Genomic DNA, 23,075 nt, shown 5'->3' with positions numbered 1-23,075 from the left:
TGTGGTGCTCAGACCTCATTGCGACCTTGGGTGTGCCTCACATCCTCTCTCTCTGAGATGAGACTTCTGTGATGTGCGTGGGGGTGAGAGGTAATCCCTGCTCCTGTCATCTGCCCAACGTGCCTGGCAGAATTCAGTTTGTATTCCTTCATCAAGTTCTGCAGCTCTGAGCTTTGCATATCCATTTAACCAAAATGTTTCTGTCCCAGGTTGGGAAGTGCAGTGCTGAAGAGGTGCACACCTTTTCCTGCAGGTGTGCTAGAGGAGCAAAGGCAGATGGGCCTCAGTGGTCTGTGCAGAAGAGGGGTGGATGTCTGTGCTGGTTGTTTCTTAGATGAGCATGATAGGAGAGAGAAAAGTATCCTGTGTGTCACCACTCCCACCAGCTGTTGAGTAGGGATAATGCCTTCCTGCCTTTTGAGGACATCACAGGTCCAAGGAGCGTGTTGCCTGACATCCTGCAGTACTGAGGATAGAGAACTGGGTTTGGTTAAGCTGATTCTCCAAAGAGTTCAGTGGTTCTTGGATTGAGCCAGTGCAGCGTGCTGGTCCAGGGATAAAGGAGCTCCCATCACTCCAGGTGAAACTGGGGAATCTAAAGTCCAGATTCATTTCTGCTGGCTGGGACTTATTTTTCATTCATGATTCCTTAGAGTTTGTCAAAGAGTTTGTAAGTAGCAGGGAAATTCTTATACAATCTGGAGATGGAGAGAACTGTGTTTTGTTTCCAATTGGAAGATGAGTTGAATGAGTATATAGGCTAAATCATATCTTATGTTTTATGTATCCAAGGCCTTTGAGATACTTTATTAGTAAGCAATTTTTTTCTACCATCAGTGGACTGAAGGAATCTTATTTTCCTGTAGATGTAAATCCTTTTTGCCCCATAGCGTCTCTTCCCTTGCTTTCCCCTCTGCATTTAGTCTCATCTTTCTCATATAACACCGTAATTCTGTTTGGTTTTTTTCCAGAGCTGTGTGGGTACTGATTGCCCAGCAGGTTGCTGCTAAAATACATATAGCAGCTTTGCTTTTCCCTCAGAGGACAGTCCTTTGGATTTGTCTTTACTGTGTAAATGCTATTTTTCATGACACATATATGTATTTTAAATATGAGCATAGAGAATAGCAAGTGAACAATATGATCCCATAATCCTAATTTCTGTAGGAGATTAAAGATGGAACACTTGAGAAGTGATAGCATCTGAACCCTTAACCACTGTGTAAGTCCTCTTATTTGTGTTACTGAGGCTGTGAACACTGAGTTCTCTTTGTAGGCTGGAGGAGAAACAAAAGTTACATGGTTAAAATATACCCAGCAAACCAGTAATGTCAATGTAATTTTTTATTCCTTATCTGCACTGTAATGCAGATAAATGAACATTTAATATGAATTGAGATAATGTAAGAGGAAAGTTCCCTCTTTGTATATTAATTTTTTTTTCATTTATCTAACAGTCTTTTAGAAATTGCATGTTCTCCTGTGATACTGTAGAAGTACATGCTATAGCTTGGAAATACAGGCTATAGGTTGGAAATGGCTTGCTCCTGAGACTTGGGTTTTTAGGGAAAGGCACAGGTATCCCATTTAGACCCTTTTGGGGGTTTATACTTCGGTACACAGCTACTGTTTCTGTTTGCCAGTCACACTGGTAGTTTATCAGAGCACATTGGTTGTCATCATGTTACAAAAGTACATTGTGAGTGCTCTATTGGTTAATTCAAAATGAATATTTTAATGATCCCTTATTTGGGGAACTTGAAAGTATGTGCAAGGCCCACATCTTAGGTTATATTATTAGCAAATTACTTTAAATAGCATATATATTGAAGCAGCCTCTTAGCTGAAACATCAAATTGCATTGATTGTAGTAATTTCATACTGAGTTTTTGTATAAATGATGAAGGCAGAATAAAACCCCAATGTACTTCATGTGTTTCACAGTTCTTTCTTGACTCTTATAAATGTAACTTTAAAAGGTTGTTACTTAAGCACCAGTCTGCCTTTGTGCTTTTATGCTTCCAGTAATTATATTGGTGTACTGGTTTAATAGCCTCTATATTGTATTTACCTTAGTTTCACTTAACAAGTCACTCATAAAATGCATTTTAACCTATCTCTGGAATTTGCACATAGATTTTTTTTTTTTTTTTTATATATATATACTCCTGTAGAGTGAACCTGGGTTTTGCTGTGGTTGGCAATTAGAAATTGCTTCTGAGACTCATGGGCAATAGAGACCTGTATGTGTGGTGGTTTTATTCCCCTATTCTTTTCCTACAGTACTCCTTTTGGCTGTATTTTAATTTTTTTGTTTGCTTGTTTACTTATTAAACTTGATTTCTGTACAGATGGCTTTTAAATGCTGTTGTACCTTCTGCTTTGAGGAAATACATAGTTGTGCCTCCTATGTATTCAACAAAACATGTCTTAACTAGAGGTTTCAAGCATAAATGCTTGAGGGAAGTGGATAGCTGTGCTGATCCTGGCTGTTGAATACTGTGTTGAATTATGTGTCAAAAATTGCATTTCACAGGCTGAAAGGCTGAGGGTTTACATGAGTTTGTGAAGGAGCCATGATGATGGTGAATAATGATGAGGATGGGCAGGAGGCAGGTTGACAGTTACAACAATGTCTTAGGATTCAGCTGTTATTTTGGCCACGTGGGTTTTTTTTGTTTTCCTTTTTGATATCCATTTGGTCTAAAGACTAATTTCTGTTTGCAAAGTGGAGACATCACCATTGCTATTGGTTTTGCTCCCACTGTTTCTAGACATGAGGAATAATATGATGTGGTTAATAAGGTTGTTTACAACTGGTATGTTTACAACACACCAGTGGCTCTGACCAGTCATGTTAACACATGGGGTTTCTCATTTTTTTTTAATCAGAGGAAGAAGGAAGCGTGGGCAGGAAGAAAGAAAACAGGTGCAGGAAGAAGTGAATGAGGAGGGAATGTGAGAGGGGAAAAGAAGACAGACAGGTGAAGAAAACAAGAGTATGGTACAGTCTGAGGAGGGGTAAAGAGGTAGGGAGTCATGGCTGAGCAGAATCAACCACCGTATCAGTGGACAAAAGAATCAGAGGTTTCTCAGTTTTGATCTATGTGAGAAATGTTGCATCTGAGTTTAGGAGAATTTGGTGTTCCTAGACCTTTGTAAGATTTCTGATAACTATGTTAATACTCATAACTCATTAATAATAAATGCCCTCAAATGTTTTTGATTTTTATCTGTTAAGCCTTTATTTCCTGTGACTGCCAGCTATGATACAGAATTATGGGCACTTAGTATTATAGCTGAAACTTCCTTGAGTCTAACATAAATTTCAGGTGAATGTCCTGATTGCTCTTGTGGTACAATATATCAGGGAAAAGAAAAAGGCTTTGCAGTGAACCTAAATGCAAGTTACTCACCATTTCTGTTGGTTAGTGCTCAGTCCCTTCAGCACTGGTAAAAGCGTGTTAATGGACTTCAGCAGAGACGGGAATGATGCTCGGAAATAGCAGTTTCAGTACACACTGTTGCCATGGATTATTGAGTTGTATGGAGTGAGTTACAAGTTACAGATGACTTGAGACATAATGCACTGTGAACATCAGCAGTGATGTGAGATCATGATCACAAACGTGGGAGTGAACTTTGCTACACTGACAACAGTGTTTTATAATGTGCTCCGTGTAGTATGAATAGAAGGGTCAACACAAAGTGGCAATTAAAAGTTACTTACTTTCAGATAATTTCAGGTTGAAGGGAGTATGAGATAAAACCCCATAGATCTCTGAATTTATTTTCAGGGATGCATGGTAATCCAGCTCTACATAATGTAGGATTTGAGAAATAGTAACTGTTTGCTGTCTATAATTATTATATTTCTTTAAAATGTGTGTAAGATTTTAGAACTCTGTTGTCAGATGAGCAGAAATGACCACTGTGCTGTTGGAAACTGTAGTGTGCTGATAAAGGTGGCTTTAGTAGCTGACTGATGCTCTTCAGTAGAAAGGAACTCTGGACTTCCAGAGTGTTTTTCTGTTCAGCTTGTCCTTTCTCTAAAGAGCAGCTGAGGGCATAAATTGTGTCACTTCTGGCAGCTTCTCTCCCTAGTGGGTACAACTGGAATTGATGGACTGGTAAATGGTAGCAAAGCAGTTTCCCTTTTTGCCCATTGTCCTTCTCATCTGTCCCATTCTGGTTGTGTTGACAGTTCTGGTTTTATTATCAGATAGAGAGTTTGCTCACAGCACCCACAGGTATCGGCCCCTTTATAAAAAGGCCAGTTCCTTGGCAGTGGGAGGCTTTTAATTACTGATTCCAGGGAACCATATTGCACAAATCTAAGGAGCATCTGAAATAATGTTGAGTCTATTTGGGTTTCATTCTTGTTTCTGCCCTACATTAGAAAGAAGAAAAATTCAAAAAGTATTAGAATACAGGACTGATCCACTCTGAGATACATAGCGTGTGGCTTTAAATAATTTTATTCTTCAAATCTGTTAAACACTATAGTCAAACTCTTGTTTCTCAAATACAGAAACATAAAAATTCATCCCATAAACATACTTATTCTATATGTTTAGTTTGTATTTGAATAAAGGTAAGTAACAGCTTCAGATCAGTATGTTAAATGGATTGATTTTTAAAAAAAATGTACATTGTTACATTGATGATATTACATGGAATCCATGCACAAATTAAGAAACATTATTTCATATTAAATTTATGTTTAATGCATTAGCTTTTTGTGGTTTACAGTATTTTAAACTTGGGAGTTGTATGGAGCAAAGTGTTATGAAACTTTAGACATATAAACCAAATTTTGAAGTGACCTCTGTGAGCATATGAGTAAGCTCAGGAAAGAATTTTCTCCTTTTTTTTCCAACTGTATTCCTCTGGAAAAACTTGCGTGGAAGGCAGAATTGCAGTGTAAACCTATCTGTTTGTTCTTCCCAAGAGCAGGGATGGATCCTGTTCCAGGCAGTCCCAAGCAGTTACATAAGCAGGACGTGGTTCCTGTCTCCAGGTGCTCGGCCCAACTGAGGCTGCTTGGCAGGGCTGGGGTTGTGTCAAGAAAACAAATTGATTGCTTTCTCCTTGAAACAGTAAAAAGGGTAGAAAATGGAATTAATTTTCTACTGTAAAGTGCTGTAAAGCAGGTGTCCTTTCCAGTTGGGCTGCTTTTACTTTCTGGAGCACAAAGGTTGAGGATGCTGCTGGAGTTTTTGTGTCCCCCTGTTACTTTTGACTGTGATGTTTCCTGCAGCACCTCCTTGAAGTTGCTGCTCTTTTGAGGGCCTTACTGCTGCTCAGGATGTGTGAATGTCTCCTTATGGAAACTTGGCTAGAGACAAAAGTGAAATAATGGCTTTAAAATGGCATGGGGGAAAGTCAAGGCAAAATATGTAAATATTAGTGAAATCATTAGAGAGACTGTTCTGCTTTAGGCATTGTCCAGCTCTGTTTGCTCAGTTGATCGGAAAAAAAGACAATTCAATGCAACATTGAAATAGTTTATCTTTGTCAGCACTCATGGGTAGTGAGCTGGTACAAAGTGTTGTATTACACAGAAATAGCCTGTCATGCCCCAGTCTGCTCTTTGGTGCATTTACATTGGGTAGTAGGAACATCAGCAAATTATGGGAAGTAAAGCTGAAGGATACTTGGTCATCTGGAGCTTTTGGTGCAGGGAAAGGATTAGCAACAATTGTATCTTATTTATATTTGTTACATTTAATCTCTTGGTGCTGCTGTTAGTGTTTCTTATGAAATGGATTTATGGTGAGTTTTAATGGAATTTTCTAATCCTGAGTTGTGGTTTAGACCATGTATTTTTAAAAAATTCTGTTGTCATTTGCTGAGTATCCTTTAATAAATTAGAATTTTGAAAACTATCATTCTCTTCTCTGGTTGCATTGCATGACTGCTGCTTTGGTTATTAATAGAATACTTCATTTTGAAATGTTTCATTTGGGGCCTAATCTGAAGTCCTTGCCATTGCAGGCATTTTCATGTGTGTGACAGATACGGGTACTGCTGTGTCACAAACTCTTTATAACACTCTATAACACTTAATAACCTTTGATTTGGCACACACTAGGTAGAAAGAGCTCAACATTTTGGGACAATATTGTTGGGGGTGTGGTAAATTGCCATTATTGCAAGCATTACATCCCTTGAGTGAAGAGCCCCCAACTTTTCCACTTGTGAAGATGTAGCTTCCAGAGTAATTGATCAGATAAAATGATTTATGTTGTATAACTGATGTGTGTCCTGTTTCCCCTCTTGTTTAAGGACTCTGATTTCCTGTTGATGGAATCCCCTGCTCTGGGATTTCTTATTGCAGTTTGTATTCCTGCAAAGTTGGGCCCTGAGCACATCCATGTCCGGAGTCTCTGAATCTCCCATCTCATATTTCAGAGTGTAGACAAGGGATGAAGTAAAGATACCAGCATTGAAATGTGGATTTGCATTGGAGATAATGCCTAGTTCAACTAATCTAACCGTAATAAAGTGCCTTAAAATGGCTGCAAATGTCTCCCTGCCTACTCAAAGACATCTTCTCCCTGGTAGCACATTATAGAGGATCTCTGGTGTAGTTAGGAGTTGGATCTTTGCCAGTAGATGGAAGCATTTTTTAGCATCTCTTCAAGCTTTGAGCATTTTCTGCATTTTTTTAACATAGTATCAGAATTGCTTCTTTTTCAGTCTCTTTCCATTTATTATAAGCTATTCCACTTTGTGCTACTTCAGATTACTTCCATTTAATGTTGTAAACATTTTTTACATTCCTTTTTTGTGGAAGATATTTCTAATTTTATACTTTTAGAGTTCTTTGCTTCTCTTCTTCATCACTTCTTTATTCTGTGCACGTCTCTGCTTGTCAAATTTCTCTTCAATTTCTGTTTTGCTTTTGCAGTAATTGGTAGTCGCCTTCTTGGAGTTCCTGAGGGAAATCAGACATGGAGGGTATAACCAAAGCAGCACCTGAGTGATGCTACTGTAGGGTGGGAGACAGAGATGTTCAGCAACCACCAGCAGAATAGATAAGATACTCAACTGCTCAAAGCAGCAAACTGGGCCAGCACAGATATTGGGCCTCCTCCCTTTGCAGTGAGGTCTCAGTGGGCCCATAATTCTTAGGTGGAAATGTGTGTATTTTTTTCAGGTGTGATGGAACCCTTTTTTTAGCAGTGTGTGTGATTTGTGAAAACCCTAATAATCCTGAGGTTATATGTTATTGTGAGTATTCTTGACTCTCATTTGTAGTTATTCTTTTTGTCTCAGGTTTTTATTTAAATATACTTCTCTTACAATAAATTCTTACTGAAAAAATAGTTTGACTCTTTTGCCAACTTGTTTTGCTTTTTCATGAAACCCATACGTTATAATTTACTTTTTTTTTAATTGCTTTTTGTTTAAACATATTACATTCATATCTGTAAGCTTGCTTTGACTTTTGCATTGATCTTTGGAAGGGAAAATGGTTGCTGAGAGTAAATGTTGAACTGTAAACAAAAAGCTCCAGGACCTCCAGGTAATAGCTCTTCCAAGCTTGCTTTGGAGACTGGGAGCCATTGATTAGATCTGTGTTCTTCTGTGCCGAATGGTTACGGACAAAAAAGTCATTACCTGGGAAGAATGGAACAAGGAGAGCGGAGCAGAATGAAAACAATGAATAATAAAGCTGCACTGTTACCCTGAATATCACTGCCTAGAAGACTTGGTGGCTCAGGGCACTGGTGTCAGCACAGGTTCAGCTGGGGGTTGCCAGGTCTGATCCGTTTCTGATCAGGGGAGGTTGAACTTTGTGGTTAATGTGTGACTGGTTCGTGTGAAATGTGTCCAGTGTTCGGGACGGAGCTGACAGGCCTTGTCATAAATCACAGGCAGAATTGTCATTAATTGATCTGTCTTTTCAAAGGGGTCATGAAAACTGAATCATTTTCCTCCACTGCAGGCCAGGAGAGGCCATGGTGGTGGTACAGAGAACCTTCCCCACTGCCACACTACATGACAGGCCTTTGAAAAAACTTAATCTGAAGCCTTTCAGTGGAATTAAATTTCCTTCACTCCATTTTTGCATGTATTGGAAGCCTGTAGAAGAACATTGTAATAAGATAATATCTACTACTTCCCAAATATCCAAAATTTATCTTAGTTTATAGAGGTGGAAGTATATATATAGCATCAGAAATTGTACTTGTATACAGGAAGAGTTCTGTTGGCATCCAAAGCTGTGGGATTCTGAGTTTGGAAACAGTACTACTCAGAGTGTTACTGTTCAGTTCATTAGTTTCCTGGAATTATTACTGTAGCTTATTTCTGCGAAGAATAATAAACAACCCTGGGAAAATTGTAGTGTAACATTCAATATTGCTTTCATACATGGAGAACTGTTTTTTTTTTATTTTTAATTCTGTTCATTTTGCTGGAGGTTTAAGATTTTTTTCTAACGTGCTCCAACTTCATCAGAGCACTAATAAATATTTCAACTACCTAACAGGTCAAAATGCCAGCACCAGCAAACCTTAACACATGAATTTAACTTGTCTTACTCCTTGTTGCACTTTTTGTTATAAGCTCAGTCTGTTTTCTCTGCCCATGGCTGTGTGGGATTTTTGAGCTATGCTGACTGTTAAGATGCAGCCTGTGAAAATGAGCACCTGACCTACAGAAATGCTGTAGTTAGGAGAGCAAAACAGTTTCTTCTGAAGACATTTTTTTTTGGTCTTCCCTGCTAGTGAATGTTGATGCTGTTGTGTTTTTTGTGAGAAGAAGCCTTTAGGAAATGAAGGGAGCCTAAGATTGTAGGGGAAATAATTCGAAGACAAAACCCAGTTGTTTAGCTCTAACAAAATCAGTGGGAAGCTGATGAATATAGTTTACAGAATTCAGAGGGCTGTGAATTTTTGTGGAGTATCAAAGCTACTAGCTCTTTATTTTTGGAAGGCCTATTGTAGTGTAATATAATTAATTTCAGAGTCTGGTTTATAAATTGTTACAGTCAAGGTCATCAGGAATGCAAGGACAGTTGGAGTTGCTGCCTTACTCTGAGGATTTACAGTTAAGTGAAGAATAATAGTAGGTAGGCAGCAGTGTGGGGTTTATTAGCAACATTTTTCACCAGACTATTGGAGAGCAATAGTGGCATAGTGCACAGATCCCTGAATTTAAAGCTGCAAACCTAATCCAGATCCTTGGAAACTTGCAGCATTTGGCAAATGTGCCTTTGCTGGCTGCAGTCATGTGTTGAAAAAAGCATAGCTTGTGGTGGAATTGCCAATCATAAAATACATGTTTGTGTTTTCTTTCTAGGATCAAGTAGAACACCCCGATTCAGCAGAGCTGGCTGGTTGTGCTGCAGTCACCATGAGGAGGCACGGGGGCATTCGTTTCCTAACATATGTGTGAGAGAAAAAGGTAAGAGGCAAGTTCTGCTTTAGAATATAATGATTCATTATGTACCTGAAATACACAGGGGTTATGTATTCTTATGGATATATGTTTATATACACAGAATTTATGTATGAATGTATCTCTTATATAGAAGATGATGGAGTATTTTTAACATTTTGTTATTTTGTTTTTTTACTGAGAGTAATTGCCTTGTTTTAGTGCAAAGACTGTGTCTTATTTTGTTTGGGAGGGGGGAGAGGTGGGCAAAGTCTTCTTGCTCAGCCTGTGCTGTAGACCGATCTCATCAGTTAAAAATACAGCTATTCCTGGACTCTGAACAAACTGTTCTTCACAGCAAAGGTGCTTGGCTGCTTCCCTACAAGGGCAGGTAATACACAGATCACCAAAGGGAGCTGGAACAATGTTTGGACTTTACTATTGTTTCTCAGGGTTGAAGGAAGTCTTCAGGGGTACCAGACCTAATAAATTAGTTTGCCCAGTTGATCTGTAGTTCCATGTGGTCATGCTGTGGGAAAATGACATTTTCTGGGTATCTGATTTTTATCAGGAAGAAAAAGCAATGTTTGGTTTCCGTTTGATCATATCCCTTGTGACTTCCATCTTAGGAGCTTTTCATGTATACTGTTGGTGAGGACTGTAATAAACTATTTGAGCATTTTGTTTAGTAAGAGATTACTGAAACATTTAGGTTCACAGTTTCATATTGCAAGAGTAGGCTCCACAGGACAGCACGATAAAAAATCCCAAGATCTTATTCTGCTTCTGTACATACTCTGATTTTTAGGCCTTTGCTGTGAGGCTCATAGTTGTATGTTGGTATTATTTCCTTTGGTGCATTTTTTATTATAGAGTTTTAATGTAATTGTGTGCTGGTTGTCCACTGTTGAAGACAATTTGAAAGACTTAAGGCTGTTGGTTCCTGTGGTGAAAAAATTCTGCGGGTAATTTAGGATGTGCAGTGTGGAACATCATGGGTTACATAATTCCTTATCACAGAGACCAAAACAAATCCGAGTCTTACTGCTTTGCAGGTACAACACAAGGCCAGTCTCTTGGTACAGCTCATTCCCCAAGAAGAAGCTGGCATGTGGGATATCTGAGCTGGCTTGAGAGGCAGTCTCCAAGGTCAAGCCTGTTCAGAAAAACATCTAGCTTAAAAGAAGGTTTTTCTGTCTTTATTTCTGTCTCCTTCCCTCCCCACTATTCAGCTAAAGTTTGCCTTATGTCTGAGTGCAGTGATGATGAGGGTGGTGATTCTGGGTACATAAGACACAGACATTCTGGGATGTGCACCTTTGTACTTAGACATCAGGGGACAGTAGAGCATGTAAACTTCGTAGAACATAAATACTTAAGTTTTAGGAAAGAAGGTGGTGATAAGCCCATGCTGTTGTATGAAGAAATTGATAAGTAAAACACAGAGTTTCTGAATTATGCATGATCTGTGATCCAAGGGGAGCTTGAAAATAATCTGATCTGACAGGCTGCATGTTTTAATCTGCTTTTTGCCCTGGAAGACAGAAGATGATTTTGCAATGGGTAACAAGTGGTCTTGGGTTCTGGACTGACTATACCAGTGCATGGTACCATTGTATCAATCTTATTTTGTACACACAGTTAAAATAAAATATATAACTTTAGTATTTAATGTTTTATTTTGCCTGTAGTTAGTCTTTTCTGCCAAATCTTTTTATGGAGGACTGTATTTTTGAAAAACCATCTTATAGTTTTCACTCGTTGGTGGTTTATGTCTCCTTCTCCTTGCACTGGCACAATATCCTCTCCATGTTGTTCATCCCAATATATACTAACTTAGGAAGTGTCTCCTTTTTGGCAACTTGCAGCTACAATTGCCACTGAAATTTCTTCCTGATTTACTCTTAGTTTTATTCTCCCTTTGAGTTGTGTGTTTGCTCCTGAGCTTCTCTCCGTGCTATGACTTAGAATAGATGAGCAATACTAAAGAGTACAACTTACACAACTATTAAGGATCTTTTAAAAATGTCATTCCAACCTTTGTACTAAGAGGAACTTTGGGACTAGAATAATTCCAGAAGTCTTTATAGTGGCACCTGTGGGTTGCAGTCAAAAGTTTCAAAAGACCTGTAAAGGAATATGCTTCTTTTTCTTTATGTTAGTTATTTCACAAAAATATTCAAAATAAAATTAAATTATAAACCACGGGGGAAACAGCTACCTAATTATTACAGCATGCTGTGTTAGAGCATTTTATTTTCTGTTTTGATCTTGAGTTGCTGGCTGTGGAGAGCTGAAGCATTAGATCTTCAACTGGCAAAAAAATGAGTTGCTGACAATGTATAATCAGGAAGCATCTCTGGGATCTGTTCGAACACAAGGACTCATCCTCCTTTTCTGTCAGACAGAGGGCATTAAGGACTTGTGTGGCTTTGGCAGTGTGTTTTGCCCTTGGACAGAAATTTCTAGAAAAGCTTCTGGGATTGTTGTGTTCTTTAATATAATAATAATAATTTTAGATGTTAGACCTGAAGATTTGCAGCTGACCTTTTCTGAGCAATACCTCCTTGTGCAGACAATGAGATCTCATTTAGTGTGGCTGTCAGCTTAGTGACTGTGAGTTTAAAAATAAAAGGTTCTCCATATATCCCGGTACATCAGTAAGTGAAATAACAATGGTGATATAAAAGGTCTTTTCTCTGTTCAACTGGAACTCACGAACACAAAAATTTTGTGTGACGTTTTTCAATCCTGCAGTGCTTCACTGACAAATACTCTTCACATCACTGACCTCAGTGGTAGGACATTGCCTAGGAATAATTATTCATGTCTTCATCAATTGTTTGCTAGGCAGGAATGTTATTATAATGTAAATGAAATGCGTTATAAATTGATGTGAAATTATATGGTATTTTGTACAAAACAGTCTTTTTGAGACTTCTGAAATGCAGCCTGTGATCAAGGTGGCCAGCTTTTCCATTGCTTGTGTTATAACCTGTGCATCTCTATAGTGTAAATGATATGGGCATGCATCTGTTTTCCCTGCCGAAGGAGTTATCTGAAATCCCAGATCAGAGGACAAATCTGGGAGCTTGTAAGCTGACAAATCTAGTTTATCTCTGAATTTTTTTGCAAAATGGTCTTTTTTCTGTTGATGCTTTTTTGCAATTTCTAAGTTACTTTAAAATTAACTTTTGTATATATCTTTAAAATGTGATTTAGTCTGATTATAACATGATTTAGTCTGATTATATTAAATAGCAATGTATTTATGTTGTATCATGATCACCCTTTGAAACAACCGTCTATCAAATTTGAAGTCAACCATAAAAACTTGAAGTCTGCATTTTGTGATGTTTTGGTGCACAACTTTGTATCAGTAACCTAATTATAGCTGTTGCCCATAACAAATACAAAACCACATTCAATGCTGTAGTAATGCAAATACAGGTGGTTGATGTTTTCCTCAAATCCAGGTGCTCTGGTGGAGATGGTAAAGTATTGTTTTAAACTGGAAACTTCTCTGCTGTGTTTGTCGTGTCTGTTGTATGTGTGGTGTAAGAGAGCAGGTTTTTAATTAAGCTGTCGGGTCTAACACTGCTCCATACTGCAAAACAAGGTTCTCACCCTCTCCCCCTCCACTGCCTTGTTTCACAACAGTGAAAGCCAACTCTGAAGAGAATAAGGCTGTTTTGGGTGATGTTCAGAGAACAGATCAAATCAAGGTCTCTCTGTGGTATATAGGTTATGGCACACATTTCCCAGGGAAAATGTCTTTGCTGGTAGTGAATGTTTGGAAAAATTGAATCTGGATGTCGTTTTGTTACAAGACTTTGGAAGAAAGAAGTCCATATTCCTACTGTTAGGGCAAAATGTTATTTATTGTGTGAAGATAGAAAGTTATGTAATGATTTAGGGTTGAGTTTTTGATTTTGTTTTGGTTTATTTTTTTTTCATTTCTCCCTTGTCGTCTTCCTCTGTAGCCTGAGAGCATGATGTTTTGATGACACTATTTACTTGTGTGCATTTTTCTAGATTTCCAGTGCCTGCCTTTCAGGGAAACAAGGATTATTAAAGCAGACATTTTAAGAGCCAGCACAATTCAAGTAACACCCATTAAGTCCCTTACCAACTTTTACAACTATGAATCTTTGAAGCATCTCTGGGAATTGAGGAGTGACACAGAATACTGCTAGGCTAGTATACATTAAAAAATCAGAAGCACAGGGAGTTTAAACTAGTTGTTCAAAGCCACATGAGCTAATTGGTGGTAGCACAGAACTGAAAGTCGGGTCTTCAGATTGTTGGTTGGCCTTTCTGGTTCTCTAGACTGGTTTTTTCTGACTGGTGTCAGAGCAGTTTTGCCCTTACCATTATGGTGATTCTGATGGCCAGACACATTAATGTGAGAGACTGGAGATAATAAGATCCAGAGCAAGTCTGGGGAGGTTGTTAATCTGAATCAAGCAAGTTTAAGCACACAAATAATTTTTATTCCTGGAAAATACTTTTGATTTATGTATGTAATGTATGTAAAATTTGCTTTCCAAAGGACTTTTCCCCTTAAATCAGGACACTGGGTAATGGAACACTGCTTGACTGAAGGTTAAGTATCTGATTGTAATTTGTTCTCTGGCAGGTTCAGACAAGGATCTGGTGGTCGTTCCCTGACAAATGGAGAACTATTTCCAAGCAGAGGCATATAACCTCGATAAGGTTTTAGATGAATTTGAGCAAAATGAAGGTGAGTCATTTTGAACAAGATTGTAGATGCACATCAGATGTATTCTACAGAGAGCAGTATTGAAGAGGCAGAGATCTGTGACACCCTTTTTGGTTTTGAGTTGCAAATTAATCTCAGAACTTGCAAAAAAATCTGTTATTTTTGCATGATATGCCTTCAGTGTTTCTTAGTATTCTCTTCTGTTTCCGTTAATCTTGTTTACTTTTGTAAAATCTCTCACTCTTTTAATAGCAAATGTTCTGTACACTTTTAAAGAAAGGTTTTGTGAACCTTAATCTCAGTAGCGATATTTAAATCATTTATTTTAAACAAATCAGGCAAAACTTATTTTAAGCTTCTTTTGCAGAAATGTTTTATTAGGTCACATAAATCATATAATGAAAGTTATCCTTGAAGCATTAAATTTTTTGCTTAGTCTAATTGCTAATTCTGTGCTGTCAAGGAAGTTGAACATTTTATGGGGGTGAGAGCCTTTCTAGGCACTTCTAGTTGTCTAAAGTATATTAATCAATACTTTAAAGTTGCAAATTCAACCTGATACTAATTGGTGTAGATCTAAATTCCTGAGTTGCGAAACATTATGTGATTACACTGCTAATGGTTGATCCAAAAATGTTGGTTATGGCAGACGCGTTTTATTATTGTGCCCGTATTTGAACATCTCTGCACTTATATTTGGGGCTTTCTAACGCAACAGAATTAATAGAACCTGTAGCTTCAGCAGGACAGTAAGTTCTCTTACTGAAACCCTTTTCCAGATGCCGCTGTCTCACCTACCCTGCTGGGTGCAAAGTGGAATCAGATCCTAGATCCGCCTTCTCGCCGCCTGTCGTTCAACCCGACCGTGGCCAACGTGAATGAAGCTACAACTCCTAATGAATGTCAGCAGAGAGTAAAGGCTTTCTCCTTGTCCCATTCAGCGACTACACCAACAGGAGGAGGGGATCACTGTGCTAATGGGAAGGATTTTAGCATAAGCCCAGAGACCCCAGCCATGTGGATTGATGATCAGGCAGCAGCAGACGATCAGTTGATTAGAAGAAACAGTAATCGTGATGATCAGTGTCACACTGTGGAAACAGGGGAAAAGAAATGTGGGAATACGGCTTGCTTGCCGGAGGAGAAAAATGTGCTAGTGGTGGCAGTCATGCACAACTGTGACAGAACACTACAAAGTGGAGATTTGCTGGATTGTGAAAATTACAGCAGTGAGTCCCTAATGGACACTATTGGCTTTACACTGGATAATGAGAACCGACAGAGTGACCAGTTGAGTGTTACTGTAAATGGATCCACGGAAAAGGATACAGATACTGAAAAGCAAGTAAACAGGCCATGCACTGAAGATGACTCTGCAAGTCCTTTGGTTAATGCTTCATCTGAAAGCCTGAGCATCGCATGCCCCTCCTCTCGATTAAAGGATGATTTTAATATGAGTAAGGATTCGCTGTTTTCAGAAGCTACAACTGCAGGGATCAATGCAGTGACTCTCTTACAGAGACCAGTTGATGGTACTGTTAAAATGCAAGAAAACTGTGTATCAGTTGAAAATTTTACTAGTAAAGCCATTCCTCAGAGAACGGATCTAGAAGCTAAAAACTCTTCTCCTGGTTCCAGTAGTGGAAGCTTAATTGTAGAACAGGAAACAACCCAGCAGTTACAGTCTCACCTGTCTGGGCTCACTGAAACCTGTCAGCCTAATGTGGCTGGAAGTGGCAATCACAAGGAATGTGTTGCAGAGCAGTTTGGCCCTGAGGATGTTGGTGCCACTGAAAGCGAAGTCATTGAATGTGATAAAAACCTCGGCACAGCGGAATTGCTCGGCATGGCAGAATGTTACCCTGAATCTCAGGAGATGACTAATTGGGAACTGACAAAGTTGAATGAGATGAACAATAAGCAAACTCTAGGAGAGAATGAAAGACTTTTGCAGACCAAACAGCCTGATGATGCATGTGGTAATAGCAAAGAAGGTGGAGATGGGGCAACGGAGGCAGGCATAGACTTAAAGGGGACTGGTATAGACGAGCTTGAAGGGCCCAGTCTCTCTGATGTGATGGCTACATCAGCAGCAAGCTCTCTGTCTAATGGTTGTGATTCCTATGGAATGCAGAACCCAGTTGTTGCTCATGTTCCAAAGACTTTACCCTCCAAGGAAGACTCGGTAACAGAGGAAAAGGAGATTGAGGAGAGCAAGTCAGAATGTTACACTAATGTTTATGAACAGAGAGGAAATGAGACCACAGAAGGGAGTGGTCTTATTTTAAACAGCACTGGTGACCACATAAAGAAAAATTATTTACATAATCTTTGCAGTCAGGTTTCATCCATGCAAGGGCAAACTTCACCAAAACCAGTGACTAATCTGCAATATATCAGTGTTCCTTTTGGTGGTGCAAGACCTAAACAGCCTACAAATCTGAAACTGCAGATTCCGAAACCATTGTCGGACCACTTACAAAATGATCTTATTCCCCCAAATTGTGGAGGTAATAGTAAAAACAAAAATGTCTTTGGTAAGACACAGTTAGGGGATACAGCAGACACGTTTCCTGGTGAAACATCTTCAAATGCCTCTGGTACTGGTACTAATGGGGAACATTTGGATGAGTATGAATCTGGAGTCTCTAATAGTTCGTGCCTTGCAGTAGCCCCAGATAGTCCAGATAATGATCTCAGAGCTGGTCAGTTTGGAGCTCCAGCCAGAAAGCCTTTTACGACTTTGGGTGAGGTGGCTCCAGTGTGGGTTCCAGATTCTCAAGCACCAAACTGTATGAAATGTGAGGCCAGATTTACATTCACCAAAAGAAGGCACCATTGCAGAGCTTGTGGGAAGGTAAGTTCAGATTTTGTGAGTAGCTCAAAACACTGTTGGTTTTTTTTCCTGATACTGCACAACATCAGATCAAGGGCTTTCTAAGCCACTGGCTATAGTTACTTGTGACATCTCTTCCTAAAAATCCGTTTTTGAGTGAAGGGAAAAAGGGAGTTTCTAAGCTCTGATCTATTTAGGGATCTACTAAAGAATAACTGATTGTTATTAGCCTGTGTGAGCAGTGTATTGGTTGCAATGATCATCATCATTGGGTTTATGTTGAACTCTTATAAAATGGCAAAGTGCAGGAAACTAGTTTACAGAAATTACTGCATCAATAACCCCATTAAAGATACTGAAACATCCTGCTGTGGATTGGAAGTGTGCTGTTGAATTGCAGGCATTCCTGCTGGAATGGCTGATCAACTCTGTTCTTTTCAGTCTTCTTTCCTAGCTTTTCTCATATTGCTTACACCTCTTAAAATAATATTTACATGTTTTGAAACATACATTTACTCCTGGAAAAAAACCAGCAAATGATCCGTAACCAGATATGTGTGCGCATGGTGAGAAATTTTGTAATTAAGACAACTAAAACATAATTTCTGTATCACTTTTTGTTGTGTAAGAAATACTTTAGCATTGAGGGGTTTTTAAACTTTTATCTATGGGCCATCTATGTGAACACAAATTCTTATGTGATGAGTTTATTGTAAATGATTAACTTGTAAAGTATTTCCAAATATCTTTTTACTGAAATACGTGTCAGTGGCATAAGTAAGAAGTTAGGGAAAAAATGATGATTCAAAAGCAGTAAACTAACACTCTCATCAAGTAGGTATTAATATTTTAAAAAGAAATACTAAAACTAAGAACTAGAGTAAAGATAGCTTTGGTTCATTAGGCCTTACTCAAAGGTTTCTGAAGTTGATTGAAAGACCTCCTGATTGCTCTGGGTGATAATTTTTGCTACCACAAGAGTGCAGGGAAGCAGAATGATGTGAATAAAGGACCTCAAAGAAGCACATCTATGAGGAAAGCTCAAATGCTCATGCCAGCTGTTTCTGGAAGCAGAAACCCCAGGCTTGCTCCTCTGTAATGGAATATGTATAAGTCCCTTCTGTCCCTGTGTAATCAAAATGCGCAGCATTCCTTCTCTCACTGCAACACCAGTAGGTTTTCTTCAAATTGGATTTTGAGACATGCTGAACAGTCTTTCCCAGGACACTTTTAAAACCTAAGTAGACTTTCCTTGTGCACTGGTCCAGGACTTCCAGGTGCTTCTGCCCATCCTGTTGCAGGTTGTTTCCAGTGAAGTCCCGATGTGGAGCCAATCACCACAGGTGATCAATAAACATCATATAAAGCACATGTCCAGCTTTTCTGTAGAGGCCTCATTCTTCTCGTTGCAGTTAAGGAGAATCTGTAAGATAGAATGTCCAGCATTTTAGCTTTGATATATTAATTTATACTTCAGTTATTTAAGTCATTTTTCTGGTTTTGTTTTTTTTGAGTTTAACAAATATGACTTCAATTTTCATTTACAGTAATGTTTTCTAATTATTTTTGTGTTTTAAACAAGTTCATTGCTTGGATTTAATTGCTTCTTTGTAATGACTGTAATGAAGCCCTGGATTGCACAAATGAATGTGCAGACAATGAAAATATCTATAAAAATAGATAAAAACTGCAATGCTAGAGCAGAGTGGGTTTTTTTCCTTTTTTTTCTTTTTTTTTTTTTTTTACATTGTTCTGACAAACCTTGAGAAGAACAACCGGTGTTGTTTTGGATTACATGTGGGGAATGGATAAAAGAAAAGGTCCCTCTGCTCTGTTTCTGAGCTGTGAAAAATCACATAGTGGTATTTTATATTCTCAGTGTTAGAACAATCCTCAGAATGGATTGTTTTTAGAAGCCTTGGTTAGCTAATGTTTGTCTGGGCCAAATTTGCACAAGTGCAGCCAAAAGATGTGGCAGAAAGCACTCCTTAATAAATGCTGAGAATCAGTGTAAGTCAAATAATACTTAGCACTTACTGCAAATTGCTTCACATTCTTCATTCCTGTGAGGGTTCTGGGCAGAGAGAGACCAAAGGCTTTGACAGGCAAGCTCTGATGGATGTGGCTGCAGTGGCTGGAGAAATAAATACCTGTTCTCAAGTGTCTGAATCTCCCCTAAAGAACTGGGGAGACACTGTCTTCAACTCTTCAATTATTTGTTTCTAGGGGAAGTCACGGGTCTCAGTATTTTGAACACAAGCTTTAGCACAGCAGATTCTTTTTAAGCTTTATCAGCATTGTGGCAAATCAGTATAGTAGGGGTGAATGTACCTGTTTCATTTGGGAATGAACATTGCATTTAAAAATAGTTGAGTGGCACCTGGGAAGTCTGTCTCGATTTTTAATTTCAGGATAATAATTGCAAAGTTAATGGAAGATATAAACCTTATGGGATTGGTAGGAAGTAATACACTTACAGTAAATTTTGAATTAAGAACCTGAAGAATGTGTGTGAACACATTCATAAATGATATGCATTTATATATAACTTTGTATACAAATTATATATATTTATGTACTTTACGTTGTCAGATGAAATGATAATCCTTGATAGGAAAACCAGAAAATTTGTATGCAATCTTTTTTACTGGCAACCAAAACTATATTTTTCCACTAAAATATAAAAAGACCTACCAATTCCCCTAGCAACTAATGCTTTAACAACTCCCAGTGAACCTGAAAACCCTAGTAACATCAAATTTTGCTTTGACACTGCTATGTTATTTTTTATAGCGTGATATACTGAGATAATGACTTGAGGATTATAATAACAAGTCTGACTTGTCAGTGGATTGTGTTCTCTGCATTACTGCTCTTAAAGGCTGGTGCAGCCTTACAGAGGGTGCAGCCTTAGAGGGGGTGTCCTGTCACTGTTTCTATTTTCTCTTTTAATGTTTAGATCATTGCATTTGGGAGCTTTGCTGAATGCACAACATGTTGTTTGATAAAGGGTCCTAAATTAGATATTAATTTGTGTCGGTCCTTCATTTATGGTTGAAGACATTGATTTTTCCATGTTCAATACTGAATGAACTTTTGACTGGAAGTTTTGCCCAGAGAATTGAAATTATGTCAAACGTCTCTAAAATATGCTGTGATGTTGTTATTAATATTCCCTAGAATGCTTGTAAATTGGGTTAAGGTGTAAATGCAGAAATCAGATTTTCAAAGTACATTTGCTTTTTTTTTTTAAAAGGTTTTTACATATGTGAAGAGCTGGGTTTTATTTTTGCATGAAAATGCCAGTGTATACTTACTCATATCTTGGTTTTGAAATGTTTCAGTTGACATAATTAGGAAACGTTTAAACTGGTTGTAGTTAGGGTGAGCTCCTTCTTCACATTGGATTTTCAGCTCTCATGGTGAGCTCAGAACTTAGATTTGCTTATTTTAAACATTTTCCACTAAAAGACTGCAAATAACAGGCTACAAAATAGTTGTAATTTGGTGTGATCTTTAACTTGGTTGAAATTTAATTAGGCTTACACATATTTATATATGAGAATTCTATGTAGTTTCTTGTCTGTATTACAGAAACAATGTTGCTGAAGTGATGGAGTAATTTGATTTAGAAAGCATTACAGATCATAGTAATGCACAGTGGATTGCAGAGATAATACCCACCTATAATTAAAATTTGAAATTCTCTCTTGCTGTGTGAAGTCATTTGTTAGGTAACTGCTTCTGTTTCTAGATTTCCTGGGTTTGACATCACCTTTCTGCATGAAATGGATGTTCAACAGTATCTTCACATCACCTGAACAATAACCCTGAGGAAATAGTTTCTTTTTAAATAAAGAAAATATTATTATTTCAAACAAATAAGAAATCATTAGGGCACCTGACTTGTCAGTTCTGCAGGATTATAAGAATGCAGTTGCTACTGTAGGATTATCTCTGCATGCCAAGTGTGTATTTTGGTGCACGAGCCATGCTCATGTTTTGTGGTTTTGCTTGTCTGGAGGAAGCCTCAAGCCTGTTCCCGGCCCAGGACTGAGGAGATATTAGAGCTGGTTCAGGTGAGAAGCACCAGCTCTGCACCTGCATCTCCACAGCACATTGTCCTCCTGGGGCATCCACTGCCCCCTGAGCAGCCATTGTGTGTAAAATGCAGTTCCTGCCTTCTCTCCAGTGTTGTGAAGTTGTAGTGTTTGTAACCGTGTCAATATGAGCTTTTTTTTAGATAAATGGAGCAAAATTTTCTTGCAGTGCTGTCATTCAGCTTTCTTAAATGTCTTGGTTTTATGTTGAACACTTAAAACATTTTGATACTTTGCTGTTCAAAGTCTCAACTGAGGAACAGCTTGTTATATATGAAGAGATAAAACAATTAGAGTTGCTAATAGAGATGAATTGTGCTGCTGCAAAGAAAAATTATCTGTTTGAATTAACCTGTGCCATAGCAGTCTCATATATATGGAAAACTTGTGCATTGATGTGTATTTGATTCTAGAAAGTACTTGTGCTCTATGACTGAAGTTAATTCTGCGAGGTACTATAATGTAGGAGGTATTTATTACCCATTGTCATTTATGCCAAACATTTTAAAAACACCCCAGTGCAGTCTCAGGCCAACATGAATTTCTGTTTTCCACAAAATACTGCTGCATCAGGATTAGTGGCACAGGCACGTTGGCAAGTATTAGTCACTGTGGCTTTAGTGGGAAAATACCCATAATTTACCTCTATATTCTGCATATATTTGCAGATATTCTGTTGTCCAAATCCATCAGTTTCTCCCTGTTTTTGCACCACACCTCAGCTGTTTTCCCTTGGTTCCAGGTGTTTTGTGCCGCCTGCTGCAGCCTGAAGTGCAAACTGCTGTACATGGACCGAAAGGAAGCCAGAGTGTGTGTGATCTGCCACTCAGTGCTCATGAATGGTAAGTGGAAAGAGAATACATGATGTGGCACTTCACTGGCTTTGTGTGGAGCTGCAGTGATGCTATTTAAAAAAAAAAGAAAAATCAAAACACTTTATTTGTATGGGTAAGTATTCTCAAACATAAAGGCCTCTGGGAGGCCAGTGTGGAATCTCTGTGGAGAATGCAGATTTCTAAACTAAATATGGTTAACAAAAGGCAAAAACTGGTAAGGTTACAGTGAGTTTGAAAGCTTTTATTTGTGAGTGTTCTACCAGGATTCTAAAAACTGTGATTTAGGGCTTTTTTTGTTTTGTTTTCTTAATTCAGAAGCCTACTCTGTGGCCTTTGCTGCCTGAATAGATAACCTATTATACTTTGGTATGGAATGCCAAAGAGGAGAGTAATGCAGTTGTGCCTCTTCTAGATGATGCACTATAGGAGATTGGGAAGGTAGTATTTATCCACAAATTAATCCAACTCTTCTTTCTCCTTAACTCTGTGGTACTGGACTGGGAGGTCTGGTCTAAAAATGGGTCCATGAATGTGGACAACTGAGTTTGAATTGTTTTTTGGGCACATTACTGGAGAGTCTGTCAAACCCAGGGTGGTGCTGTGGCTGAAAGCCTGGTGAGAGCATGGAACAGGAGAGAGGTCACCAGTAGTTCTGAAGTTGACATGTAGAACAAACAAAAAGTTCTGTTAGCTCCGCTTGGAGTGAGGAAAGGCTCAGTTTGGTTTTAACCAAAGGGCTCTGGGATGTATTTTTGTATGTTGTCCTTTATTGTATTAACACCATAGAGCTGTAGTGTCAATATGGGCAAACACAGAGTGTTCTTCTCTCTGAGGCCTGTGAGAATTTCCAGACCTTCCTGTGCTGGCAGATACCTTTGGGTGGGTTATTATCTGTCCAGTTGACTTATGTCCATGACACTGAGACAGCTGCTGCTGGAAGAGTCAGCATTCAGTTTTTATGGTTTGAATTGAGAAGGCTGAAAAATTGAAAGAGGTTGAGAGAGGACCCATGTGAGTGTTTAAATCATGAGATAACCTGTCTCCTTGTGAGAAATTCCAGGCACTTCATCTTGAGTTTATTAATGGGAAGGTGAATGGGTGGCTTGGTCTCAAGGTATAAATATATATTGGATAACTGAGACTTGCTGACAGAAGTTAATTCAGTGGTAGATGAAGGTCTGACAGGTGCA

At 38.5% G+C, this 23,075-nt stretch overlaps 1 protein-coding gene across 1 annotated transcript in view; it reads left to right on the top strand.

Annotated features, from left to right (window-relative positions):
• Positions 1-23,075, top strand: part of ZFYVE9 (zinc finger FYVE-type containing 9) — a 57,076-nt gene that overhangs the window by 6,375 nt on the left and 27,626 nt on the right. The window contains exons 2-5 of the mRNA XM_027683031.1: positions 9,313-9,417; positions 14,030-14,134; positions 14,893-16,970; positions 21,792-21,891. Of these exons, the coding sequence (XP_027538832.1) occupies positions 14,065-14,134; positions 14,893-16,970; positions 21,792-21,891 (2,248 nt within the window). The 5' untranslated portion in view covers positions 9,313-9,417; positions 14,030-14,064. The remainder of the gene's footprint in view (positions 1-9,312; positions 9,418-14,029; positions 14,135-14,892; positions 16,971-21,791; positions 21,892-23,075) is intronic.

This window comes from Neopelma chrysocephalum, unplaced genomic scaffold, assembly GCF_003984885.1.
Source record: "Neopelma chrysocephalum unplaced genomic scaffold, ASM398488v2 Primary Assembly neopelma1_64, whole genome shotgun sequence".
Lineage (NCBI taxonomy): Eukaryota > Metazoa > Chordata > Aves > Passeriformes > Pipridae > Neopelma > Neopelma chrysocephalum.
This window is presented reverse-complemented; position numbering and strand designations above follow the sequence as displayed.